The sequence below is a fragment of the Gavialis gangeticus genome, unplaced genomic scaffold (assembly GCF_001723915.1).
Source record: "Gavialis gangeticus isolate Ggan-Ray unplaced genomic scaffold, GavGan_comp1, whole genome shotgun sequence".
In the NCBI taxonomy this organism is placed as follows: domain Eukaryota; kingdom Metazoa; phylum Chordata; order Crocodylia; family Gavialidae; genus Gavialis; species Gavialis gangeticus.
Window position 1 is genome coordinate 16097880 of NW_017728997.1, and position 12452 is coordinate 16110331.

The window sequence follows — 12452 nt, forward strand, 5'->3', positions numbered from 1 at the left end:
TGCAGCCGGGGGGCGGCCGGGCCGGCAGCGCGGGGGCCCGGCCGTGCAGCCCCAGCCCGTCCGTGGTGAGCGAGAAGGAGAAGGAGGAGCTGGAGCGGCTGCAGAAGGAGGAGGAGGAGAGGAAGAGGCGCCTGCAGCTCTACGTCTTCGTCATGCGCTGCATCGCCTACCCCTTCAACGCCAAGCAGCCCACCGACATGGCCCGGCGGCAGCAGAAGGTACCGGGGCCGAGGGGGCACCCGGGGCCTGGCTCCCGCCGCCCCCGGGCTCCAGGGCAGGAGGGAAGGGTCCTTGGTGGAGGAGCGGGGTCCTGCCTCCCAAGCGCCCCCGACTGACAAGCCACCGAAGTGCCCTCAAGTTCAGGAGTAGCAGGGAGGGAAGGTCCTCGTTCGGAGCGCGTGATCTTGCCTCTGAAGCTCCCCTGGGTTCAAGGGCAGGAGGGAAGAGCCCGGTCTTTGCTCTGGAGCTTCCCTCTGACTCCCCTGAGACAAGGCCAAGCTTTGCTCCCCCTACCGTTTTCAAAGGCAGCTTGAATTGACCCCTCCGGCCCAGTGTTTTCTCCCCAGTACAAGCCCTCGTTGGGCGTCGGCGCAGACCCACCACTGGGCAGGTTTGCAGCTCTCATGGGTTTTTCTCCCCCACCCGTGCAACCGCAGGCTCTGCCCGTGTGAGCTCCTTAAATTTCTCTCTTGCTCACAGCGGGTTCGGAGCTACATCGGTAGGAGAGTGCTTTGGCACCAGGCTAGAAACTTTCATAGTCTTAAGTTTCAGCCAGCAGTTGGGACGTGCCTACGGGCAGTGGGTTTGCAAGTGGCTATGTCCTCGTGGGCTAACGGGCTATGAACATCAAGCTTTGCGATGGCAGGGCTGACACAACAGCAGCTCTACCTTTGCGAGTGCGTCACTACACTACAGCAGTAAACCGTTCCAGACAAAAGACTGGGAAGGGACACCTCCTCTGGACTCCCCATCAGGCGCGGTGCGACTGCAGTGAATGGAAAGATGTGATTAACTTTTCTTTCATGGCTGGTGGCACCACCAGCTAGTCCTGCCCTCTCAGATTCAAAGACTTGATACAGAAATTAGGGATTTGGAAAGCAGTTCACTCCCACTGGCGTAGGGTGCATCGCAGTTGAAGGCAGCTGACTTTCTCCCCATTGCTGTCTGAGTAGACGGATAATGGGATATGGCATGACTGGCTGTTTATTTGCTCCCCCTCCCTTTTTAATAGAGTTTATTAGGACTGCAGTTTTGGGCCTGATACTATTCTGCTTTTGCAAATGACCTTTATAAACCACAAAGACTCCGGGCCGTATTGATATAAATGACATTCATTCAGTTCTGTTGCACCACAAACCTATTATTAGTCATTGGAACATAAGGACATAGAGGGAAAAAATACCAGTGCATAGTCTGAATGCAATATAGGGCAATCTGAAGGTTGAATGGTCCCCTGCCAGCTGAGTGAAAGATGTTGATTTTACAGTTAGATTTATATAGATGTATTTTCTATTTTAAGCTTCTAGTAAGCTGTGGAAACTTTGAGTTCTAGCACCTTGTTTCTTTTACAACTTGTCAATAGCAGAAAATAAAATTGCAATAATCACTTGCACGGCTGCAAAAGACAAAGCTGGATTGCAGCTAAAGGTGAACTGATCATGAAAATCAACCTCAAATCCTTTAGCTGAGAGCTGGATGGTAGGAAAAATCCTAGTAGGTGAATAAAGATGCAGTGCTGCCAAGAGAAGGACAATGAAAATGAAAGGAGGAAAAATGAAACAAACAAACAAACAAAAAACAAAGAGGAGAAATAAAAGCCTCTTAAGGAAGTGCAGGTGAAACAAATAAATAAGTAAGGGGGGTAAATGCAAAGTAAAAAAAAAAGCAGGGGGGGGAGTTAAAAAGGAAAAGTGAGTCATTCTCTGGAAATGAATAATGTAGGCAAGCATAGTTAGCTGTTTTATACAAGTAGTCCAACAATAGTCAGAACAAATGAGTTTCAGCGTTCTTGGAATAGTCTCCTATTATGTATCCGGGTTGCAGAAGTTGTGAGGAATTCCTGTTGTTTTACTTGACAGCATGCAAGTTCTCTTAAAAGGCAACTTGCTCTGATTTTTCTTTTCTCTATTCCCAGATTGCATGGAGGCTCCAGGGGGGCAGACCCTGGTTTTTATTTTGCTCGGGCAAATCTCCCTTCCCCTGACTTACCAGCAGTGCCTAAGCAGGGAGTTGCTCTGTTGCTACAGATCGCTGTGGAAAAGGGAAGGTGGCTTTTTTCCCCTATCTCCCTCAGACATTGCATCACCCTAGCGAGAGGGCAGATGTGAAGCGTGTCGGCTCCTTTCCCTTTTCTGCCTCATTGGGGTTGGAGTTTGTCACAAGAGCACTCCTGCATTTGAGGAGGTCTGTGGATGCTTGATGTCCTTTCATTTAGCTGTAGGGTCTTTTCATTGCTCCTGATCAACAAAAACCCATGTGCCCCAAGGCAAACAGGGAGGTGGCAAATGCATTTTCTGCCTTGGAAGGAAAAGGCACAGGTGTTTCTGTTCTCAGTGGAGCAGCTGGCTTCCTTTCCTGCTGCACAGTGGGTGCATGCACCAAGTTGCTTTCTTCAGCACAGTATGTGTTGACTACCAAGTGCTCAATAGCTGGACAGGAATGGAGAGGGCTTTACTGATCATCATAGAGTTGATCCAGGCTTCAGGCAGGTGGGACTATTAGTCTAAGCCGCTCTCCCTTTCCTCCCAGAGGTGCAGAAGGCCAGAGCCGTCAGGAGCCTCTTTCCAAAGAGGAGGCTGCTGCAAGGCTAATAAGGCACAGGTGTGCTTCATTACAGGCACTGAGGGCCCTGATGATTTTCCGGGAGTGGGTTGGAGAACAAAGGAAATGAAATGCTTCACTCTGCAGAAAGGATGGTGCTGGGAGATGGAGATGGGGGATTTCCTCTCACTCCAGATAGCTCAGTCTGTAGCTCTGGGAATGGATTTGGGTAGGACCCACCACAGGCCTGATCCAAAAGGCTTCTCTTGGGCATGCACCCCATGGGCTTCAGGGAGGGGCAGGGTGTGATATCTGAGCGTCCCTGGTTGTGATGGGTGAGTGATAGCAGGGGGGAAGCTTAATGCTTGGGCCTTTTGCACCTGGCTATGCTGGGGAGGGTTTCAGCAAAGTGCTGAGTCTCCTTGCTGTTGTCAGTGTTAGCATCACACCTGAGCAGGGGCAGAGCAAGGTGTGGGGGTGGCTCGGCAGCAGCCAGGACTCAAAAGCCCCCTCCCTGCCACCCTCTTGCTCTGGGAGAGAGAGAGGGTGAGACTGTCTCACCCAGCCTGGGATCCCATCTGCTCTGGTAGGGCAGGAAGCCTGGAGACTCCCATCCCCTGCTGCATCCAGTGCGTGCTCCAGGCAGGGCTGACACGGCTTTGCAAGGGGGAAATGAGGGCATGCACCCTTCTGCTGCTGCCAGGCCCTGTGGGTTACCTGATCCAGGCTGGGGGATTGAAATGGGGGCAGCATAAAGCTCCATGGGCCCCTCTCCTGGGTCTTTTATTATTTGCTGTTGTCAACTTAGAAATGCGAACTAGAGACATCGATTTTTGGAGCTTGGACTCCGGAAAGTCATAAGGTAAAATTCAAGACACGGTCTCTGCTGCCTGGACATTAAAGACCCTCTGGGACTTCCCCTCAGAGTAGGGATTTATGCTCCACCTGGACACTATAATGGTTGGCTGCTCTCTTCCACCCTGGAGGAGGCTGCATTACAGGGGTGCAGCCTGGGAGCAGGGAGCTATTATTTGTAGAGGTGTGCATCATTTCTACTGGTAGCAAATGTGACGTAAGGTTTGCATATGGATTGCTTGGAGATGACCTGTGAGTTCCTGCCTGGTCAAGGGAGTGGTACGTTTAAGAAACTGTTGTAATAGCAAGGTAGTGATATGCAGTCTGATAAACTATAACATGCAGGCAAGCAAAGGGAAGTATGGGACTGAAGGTATGCACAGCCTTAAATAACTGTGATGTGCACAGATCCGCAGCAGAAATCCCCTATTTCTGCGACTGTTTTGGACTCCAAGAAGAAGTACTTCTGCCCATGGCATGTGGCTTTTGTGTCGCCACCACCTGCAGAATTTCACCAGTGCAGGGAGGTGCATGTATAGCAGTATGTTCAAGCATATATTTATTTCTGCTTGTGCTGTGCATGGATTTATTTTCTATATGTGCCCCTCACTTGAGGAAAGACACACCTGTGTGTTCATTGTAAATTTAATTTGGTCCTTACTTTAATGCTGTAGAGAGCATTTATGTTTATTAACTGCCTGCCCTGGATACATTTTGCCATTCCTTTAGCTCGTGTCTATTCAAAGAAAGATGAATTTAGGCAACTAAATATGGCATCTCCCTCTCCCCAATTGAGTTGTAATCATATAAAGCCCTCGGAAAGGCCCCTGTGGGGTAGAGGAGTCAGATGGCATAAATCAGTTGAGAAGGGATTAGTTCAGCACTTCAGTATAAGCTGCTGCCTTTTCCCTTATGAAAGTCCCCGACCCTTTGCCCCCTACTTTCAGTGTAGCTGTGTCCACAGCAGATGCTTGTAGCCCGTTGGGGATGCTCTTGAGAAGATGCTAGATAATACTTCCCTCCACGACTGACAGTCCCACCTCCACACCACCTTGAAACGAGTCAGACACAATGCTCTGCATGCGCCGTGAGACGGGCTCTTTCTCAGCTCCTTCCTTGGCTGTGACATGCGGCAAACAAAAGGTGCTGTCAGGGTTATCAGTCTCTTGTACTCGTTACTTTATTTAGGAAGGGAGAACATGAAGAACTCTTTTTTTTTTTTCTCCCCCTTCATGCAAACATTAGGCAAAGTCTTAAGAGTAGTGACTATATTAATAAGCACGTGCCTAAGCTGTTAGGGCAAGTTGGGGTGCAGGCAGTTGGCCCACCCAAAAGTTAGTGTTACTTCCTAAGGGAGCAAGCATGAAAGCTGCAAGGGCCAAATTCAGATCAATGATTTGCATTTCATCGGGGTCACCCTAGACAGAGATCCTCGAAGCTGACGTCATCGCTGGACACTATGTGCTATGTGATGAGGTAGCGTATTGGGGTCACCCGAGACAAAGATCCTTGTAGCTGACACCCGAGACAAAGATCCTTGTAGCTGACATCACCGGACACCATGTGCTAGGTGATGAGGTAGTATTGGGGTCGCTGGAGACCGAGATCTTCATAACTGACATCATCAGACACCGTGAGGTATGCAATGAGGTAGCCTGTGTTATTAGACTTTTACCTCTGGTTCAACAAAGCCTGTAACCTCATATTTTGCTGCACGGTGCTGGAATTTAGCACGTGCATAACGTTTGTCACGTGCTAAACCGCTATGTTAAATGAGTGGAAATCAGTTTTAGCCTCTGATTTTCCAACATGTCTTAAGACTGCTGCAGCGACGGGGAGTGTTGCAGAGCTAGCGCAGTATCTCAAGTAGCCCAGGATCTCCCAGCTTTTGCAGCCTGGGCTGCAGATCCTGCAACGCTCTTCTTGTACCGGTCTGACCCAAGCTGTCTCTTAGTTTATACACTGGGCTTCTAGCACTGGGGATTACCAGGCTCTGCCCAGCAGAAATCCTCCCTTCTTGCTCCAAGGAGGGAAGGGAATTACCGCGGCCCTCAAAGGGCGGCTGTACCTCTGGACAGCTCCACTGTCTAGTGCAGCACTTGCCCCCTGCCTGCTCCTTTCTTTTTTCCTGGGAAAAAGCATCCAGCAGCCTGCAAGGAAATAGCTCTGAGATCCCAGCCATGCAGAGGGGTAAGAAGGAGCTTCCAGTGGTCCTTCCCACCTGTAAGGCTTGCAGGGCTGGTCTTGAGATGCGCATTTGCTACTGAAACGATTCTTGGAAAAGGAGGAGGCGTTGGGGGTCTTCATTGCGTGGTTAACCCAGGCAATTGGCACGCACATCTGAGCACTTCAGCTTGTGTCATGTGAGCATGTGCACTGCAAAGCCACACTCGTGCCAGTGCAATGAGGAAGCTCAAGTGCCGATAACCCTCCAGTGCCTTCCCACCATTCGCACAAAGCGTGTAAGTGTAAGCAGTGCCCGGGCTTTAATCTTTGCCCTACTCCAGTCCAGCTGTTCTAGTGCAAGTCACCATCACGGAGAGGCTCTTGTGTGTGCAGGGAGATCACACCTTGCACTAGTCTTTCTGTGGGAACAAGCCCTCTGAGTGAAGAAGAGCCATTGCTTGGGAAGTGTCTAAATGGGGAGGGAAATGTGGTCTAGCTATAGGATCTGGCACTTCTATACCGTGAGAAGAATATGCCTGGGAAAGTCAAAGACCTAATCTGGAGCCCACAAGTGATAGGTGAATCATTCCCTATTTTGCCAGTGTCTTTAATTTAATTTGAGTGGATATTAAACGTTTGCCCTACTTGGGCTATTTATGTACTCCGTAGCTTATTAAACCAGAAGAAAAAATAATTAAATATGTTGTAAACCTGCTCATTATTTGACTGCGTCGGGTTTGCAGGCTGCCGATCGGTGATCCACAGTTACTGCCGCTGTCTGTGCCAGTGCTTCGTTCGCGTTGTGCAGCATCTCAGACCAGAGACGCGAAACGCAGCAGCGGGGACTCGTTCAATGGTGCCGTTCCATTCAACCTGAAAGCCTGTCTTTAAAAGCATTATCTTCCTTGCTTTGCACAGTCTAGACGCACTCCCTGAAGCAGCCAGCCTTTTGCATAACTTGTCATTTCCTTTGCTGAACTCTGAACGTTTTCCAGTCAGTGTAAGCAGAGAGCAGTCAGCAGTAATTTCTTGCATAGTGCCGGTAGTTCTGCATTATAGTGGATTCTGCCTCGTTATTTTATGTATTTATTTTTTAGCTGATGGAAAAGAAGGCTGCTTACTGTGCCAGCATCAGTGGGAACATCAGAGTTGTGGTGTTCAGGTGATAATAGCCCAGATTTGTCTCGAGATCTGCAGGAGAATGGCACTGCCATGGTGTGCCTCAAGCTTGCCCCAGGGGGTGCATCCTCCATCTGTCCAGGGAAAGGGGCTTGTACCCCTTCTACTGCAGGATGCAGCCAGGTACGTGGCCCCTGGAAAAGCTCTGGAAAGGATAGTTGCTCTCTGCCTTGGTGGCTCCTGGCAGATGAGGGGAGCTGCTAATTCCCCTGGCTGCTCAGGGAAGAGACTTTCCAGAGGAGGCAGGCCCTGATGAGGGTGCTTGGAAGAAACTGAGCTGGAGTTCACTGTTGCCTGCATTTCCAGGGTGGGAAGGGACTGCTCCTTTGTGCCCTTTGCGCTGACTTGTTGTGTGGCTTTCCTTTTGAGAACTGGCATCATCTCCCTGGGCTGATCTGCCTCTCGGACACCGTGCCCTAAGTAAAAAATGGAGGTTATTAAGCAGGCTTGCATAGGGGCTAAGCCAACCATTGGGCATGCAGCACACCTGGCTGCAAGGTCCGTTCCCATCCTCCCTTGGTGTTTGGCAGGGCACGGCTGATCTGCAGTGCAGGGCAGAGGGGTCCAGAATAGCAGTGGCCGTCGTTAGATAGGAATCTTAATTTAAAGATTAAATTAAATCAAAGGAAAGCAATCGGTCCCAAACCTTGCCAGCTTCACCGTGATCCAGCCCCAGTCTGGATGGCAGTAGGCTCCCACCCTTGGCTGCCCACCATCTTGTCTGGGTCATTTGAATTTGCTGCCCTACCACCGAATTAGGATTGAAGCCCAAAGGTTTGATGATGCAGTGCCTCATGCTCCAGGGTTTGCACTGACCGTGTGCTTCCAAATAAATGTGTCTGAGGGCCTCCTTGGCAGAGGTGATCCTTCAGGAAGCCCTGGCTAGCCTGGCGTAATGGCAGCAAATGACCCAGGAAAGGCCTTGCCAGCTTGCTTCTGTCTGGCAGGACAGTGTTGAGGAGAAGGGGGATGAGCAAATAGCAGCAGCATGGTAGGTGGTGGTGGTGTCCACCTTGCTCCCTGATATAAACCCTGAGGCCAGATGAGCACCATCCCCCAAGATCCATGATTGCCTTGGCAGAGAGCCCGGCCTGCAAGGCTGACCTAGCTGCCTCGACGGGGAGGGAGTGTGGGTAGCTGCTCGGGCAGCAGGACAAGTAAACAAGGCAGCTGCAAAGCCAGACATATCCAGGAAGCACCATCCAGCCGGGGACATAACGTTTTACTGCCGTGGAGGCAGGTGAGCTGTCGCCAATAAAAGAGCAGCCGCCAGTGCTCTGTATATCCTGGCGCACGCATGCACTGGACTCGGCCAGGATCCCACCTGCAGGGGGGAAGATATTGTGGAGGGAGCAGGGGATAAACTGAATGTTTGAGTATCATACTGTGCTTGTTAGGGCCCTTGCAAGGGCGTATAGCAGGGGAATGAAATCTAGCAAACCCATTTAGATTCCTACCTCCTCCTCCCCAAGGCCTCTCACGGGGCGTTGTTGAGCATGAAGTCCATCGTGCGTCTGCAGAAAGTTGGGGCACTGGACTGCCAATAAGCAAAAACCAGGAAACTTATTATGTAGTCAGGCCTGCTTGCAGTTGCATGGGGTCTTAAAGCCCATCGAGGGCTGGGTTCTTACTAGGTCTTGAGCTAAACAGATGCCAGATACCTTAAAAACCCTAGTCCTAACCCCATAATCAGTGCGACCGCCAGGTATGGTAGGCACTAGGAGCTCGAGAGCTCTCGGTGTGGTTTAAAGCTGCCCATGGCTCTTTGTGCACAGCACAGTGGAGGGATGTTGCCGCTCTGTCGATGGCTATTGCAGACTCTGGGGACAGGCTGTGATTTGGCACGTGCACTCCTCCTTCACAGTTTTCTACCCAAAATTGTCAGCGGGCCATCCCTGGCCTGTGGCTTCTTCTGCGAGCGAGATGGTTTGCATCCAGGCTGTCCTGGGGAAGAGAGGATACGGTCTAGCAGAACTCTAGGAGGGACCAGGATGCTACTGGCAATTCCAGGTGGGCTCACGGTGAATCGGTTGTGGTGTATACAGGTGCCCACTGCTGCAGGCAAACATGCTGGAGCATTTTTTAGGGAAATCAGCCAAGCCAAGGCACTTTCATTCCAGTGTTTGGACATATATTAGTGGGGAAATTATGTAGCATTTGCTCAATCCTTGTTCTGACCATTGTGGTCCTAAATCCACAGGCTGTTCTTGGGGTGGCCTGGGGTGGGGGTGTCTGCATGAGATAGGCACACAAGGGTCTCATTGCTAGATCAATCCACCACACCTCAAAAAGCTGACAAGGCATCCCTCATCAGATGATCCCTGGAGTAGCTTAAATAAGAGAGAAACCTGTCCCTGGACACAACTGCAATCTCATGCCTTTGTGAGAAATCTCCAGCTGGGGCAAAGAGGCTCACGAGAGGCTGCATGTGTTACGTGGTACTTCATGGATCTGATCCATCTTGGAGTTGTGGGCATTGGAGAGAAGCATCCTTTTCCATGGGTTGAGTCTGGACATGCTGCTGGTATTGAAGCCAAGTATCCTCAAACTAGTGGATACTTCGAAATCAACCTGCTGCCAGGTTAGTTATCCAGGTGGGCAGAGCCAGGAGTAGCTGGTCTTAGTAAAGGATCTATGAAAAAGCTATTTAAGCCACATCTGCGGCCTTTTTATGTCATCAGTGTGGTACGCAGTGGCTGAAGCAGCCTGGGGAATCTGTCCTGTATGTTTTAACTTGCAGCCCCAGATCCAGCTGCCCCCAGAGATCTGTGCAAGGGTTCGTGCAGCTTGGGGCCCTTCCTTATTATACGGAGGTTTGCAGCGGAGAAGGGGTAGGGGAGCTGCATTCACTCTCGTCTTGTCTATGTGGTTCCCCAGCATGGGTGTTGTCTGCATGCAGTCACCAATGTGCTGGGTTTAATTCTTCCCTAAGTACACAGAAGTGCTTCCTGTGCAATCAGACCCCAGGAAGAGTGCTGTGCAAACCATTCAGCTTGCCAAGGTGGCTGAAGAGAAACGAGTTGGTACTTTCATTGCGTGCCCAGATGTTGTTGCATTAGGAAGGGCCAATTCTGCGTTTCTCCTAGCGAGCCTGTGTTGACTGGGCTATCAGATCCTCATGCTGTCCTTCTGGGTGACTCTGTTTACACTGTAAGCAGCAAATGTGGCAGGATTTCTGTCAGCTAGGAGTTTCTTCCTAAACTTTGTGGTTGCTTTTCTGGAATACGGCTTCTAAAAGCATTTGCTTCGGTACCTGGATGGCGGTGGTGCTTGAGCACCTATATAGCAGGACAGTGAGGTGCCTCGTGAACCTACCAGGCCCTTCAGCTGGTGACCGCTTCCAAACACAACGGAGGCACTCAGAAACCTGTGTGGGACATAGGCTGCTCCGTGCCGAAGTCACTCTGGAAGATGACGCCTGAGCGGCTCAGGTATCGAGTGACCTGCAGATTCTCTATTTCAACCTCCACGTGTCCGTGGCCAAAAGGCAAACGAGCACCTGCTGCTGTACAGCTGCAAGGACAGTGCGAGATGATATGCGGAGAGGGCATTTCTGGTGTCAAGAAGCAGTTTTTATTGACTGTATTTATTCTTTCCTGGCTGTTGCTACCTGTTGTTGCTGTCTTGCTGTAACTCATCCTCCTGGGGGTAGTAGGAAGACCAATGGGCCAGGGATTGCAGTGTCCTTTTTCTTTGTCAGCACCCTTGCAATGTTTACCTGGAGGCAGTAGGATTAGGGGCTGTATCCTGCAATCTCATGCAGGCAGGGGAGACCTTTTGACTTCAGTCAGTCCTCTGCTGACGGCAGGGGGCTTGCATATGTCTCCACTGGCAGAACAGAGGTGTGGGGCTGAGCAATACTCTTTACCCATGATGTTTCCGGAGAGTGAAATTCCCCCAAATCCAGGTGAATTTTATGATCAGGGTGAGAGGCCAAAGTCATCAGGTCTGCCTCTGGCTGCAGAAATGCTGGTGTGGGCAGGCTCCTGTTGCCGTGCCCCCATTATGACTCGATCCTTGCATTTCGGTAACACCCGGGGCATGAGCCCAGGCCTCTGCCCGTGCAAAAAGGCAGTTCCTTCCCCAAAAAGCTTCCCATCTAAACATGGGCAACAGGTGGGTCCAGGCAGGCTGGGGGCACAGATGAGAAAGCCTCATTTAACTTCTCCTTGGGCAACAGGAAAGTAGTGGTAAGAGTGGTAAACTCATCCAACCAAGGTGGGAGCCATTGATTGGCAGGAATTACAGCCTGATGAGAGCTGGAAGTAGTGGAGGAAAGGAGAGAAATTTTCCCTTCCGTCCAAGCACTTTAAACCTCCAAGCTGTGCTGTTGGGAGGAGCTAGGGGTGGGTTGGCAAAGAGGAGAAGAGCTGGTTCTTGCCGATGGGGGCTGCATGGTAGAAGCAGGGCTAATATCTCAGAGTCCAGGGGATAAAACCGAGGCTGGGCCTGGCATCAGGGGCATGAACCCGCAGCTTTTTGTGCCTCCGTGCATGTGGACGGGGTCGAATCCCTGACACAGAGCCGTTGAGGACCTCAGCTCCTTTGCACCAGGGGCGGCAGGGCAGACTGCAGTAGTACCTGGGGATGCAGGCCCTGGGGTCCGAGCAGCCCTCAATGCAGTGGTGAGTCAGAGGCTGACTAACCAGTGACGGGCTGCATGCACCTGGGGGCTGGTGTGTGTGACTCGTGGGATGAATGGAGCAGGAGCATGAATGAAGAGGAGGCCCGAGGAAAGCAAGGCAAGCTGGGGGTTGCAAGGGAGCGGGAGCTGCACTCTGCAGGGGTCGTCCCGCCGGAGCCTGGTGCTGGTGGGCAGAGGAGAGGGAAGGGATTTGAATCCCTTGACGGCTGTGTTGGCAGAGGGGAGCAGTAAGCAGCATTCAGCAATGCAGGCACGTGCGTGGCAGAGGTTCAACACAGGCAGGTTAATTCAAACAGCATCACAGGGAGGTTTGGATCAAAAACTAAACCTTGTCTGTTTGAGGCAAGGTAATTCTACCCTTTCAGCCACCTCTAGCTTCTCCAGCAGGCTCCTAAGCAATAGGACAGTCCTGGTGGACAGCCAGCTCTGAAAGAAACTGCAACCCTCTCTGCCTCCATGAGGAAAGAGATTTGCAGATGCAGGGAAAAGATCTGGAGCTAAATGAGAATCTTCTTTCTCTCCCTCTCTGAGAAGCTGCCCACTCTGGCCTCTCTAAGCAAGGCTTGAGGTCATCCAGGATTACAGCTTGGCCCAGTAAAGCCCTCTCCCATTTCCCTGCCCTCACTGGATGGTCACAGTATGTTTACTCACTGGCTTTGCAGTTGGCTTTCCTGCCTAGGTGACCTCCCCCATCCCATTGGAATCCAAGAGGTACTGTCATGCCGTGGGTTTTATCATGTGAAAGCAGCTGCAGATAATTTCTTTCAAGCTTTTCCAAGCTGTGGATGTCCCCTGCCAAAGACACTGCTGACCCCTTCTTTGCTCCCCATCTGTCAGGTGTGGAAGG

General features: G+C 51.2%; 1 protein-coding gene across 1 annotated transcript in view; it reads left to right on the forward strand.

Moving 5' to 3' along the window:
* CADPS (calcium dependent secretion activator) overlaps nucleotides 1-12452 on the forward strand; it is a 290593-nt gene that overhangs the window by 8366 nt on the left and 269775 nt on the right. Inside the window, exon 3 of the mRNA XM_019504584.1 lies at nucleotides 6-218. Within this exon, the coding sequence (XP_019360129.1) occupies nucleotides 6-218 (213 nt within the window). The remainder of the gene's footprint in view (nucleotides 1-5; nucleotides 219-12452) is intronic.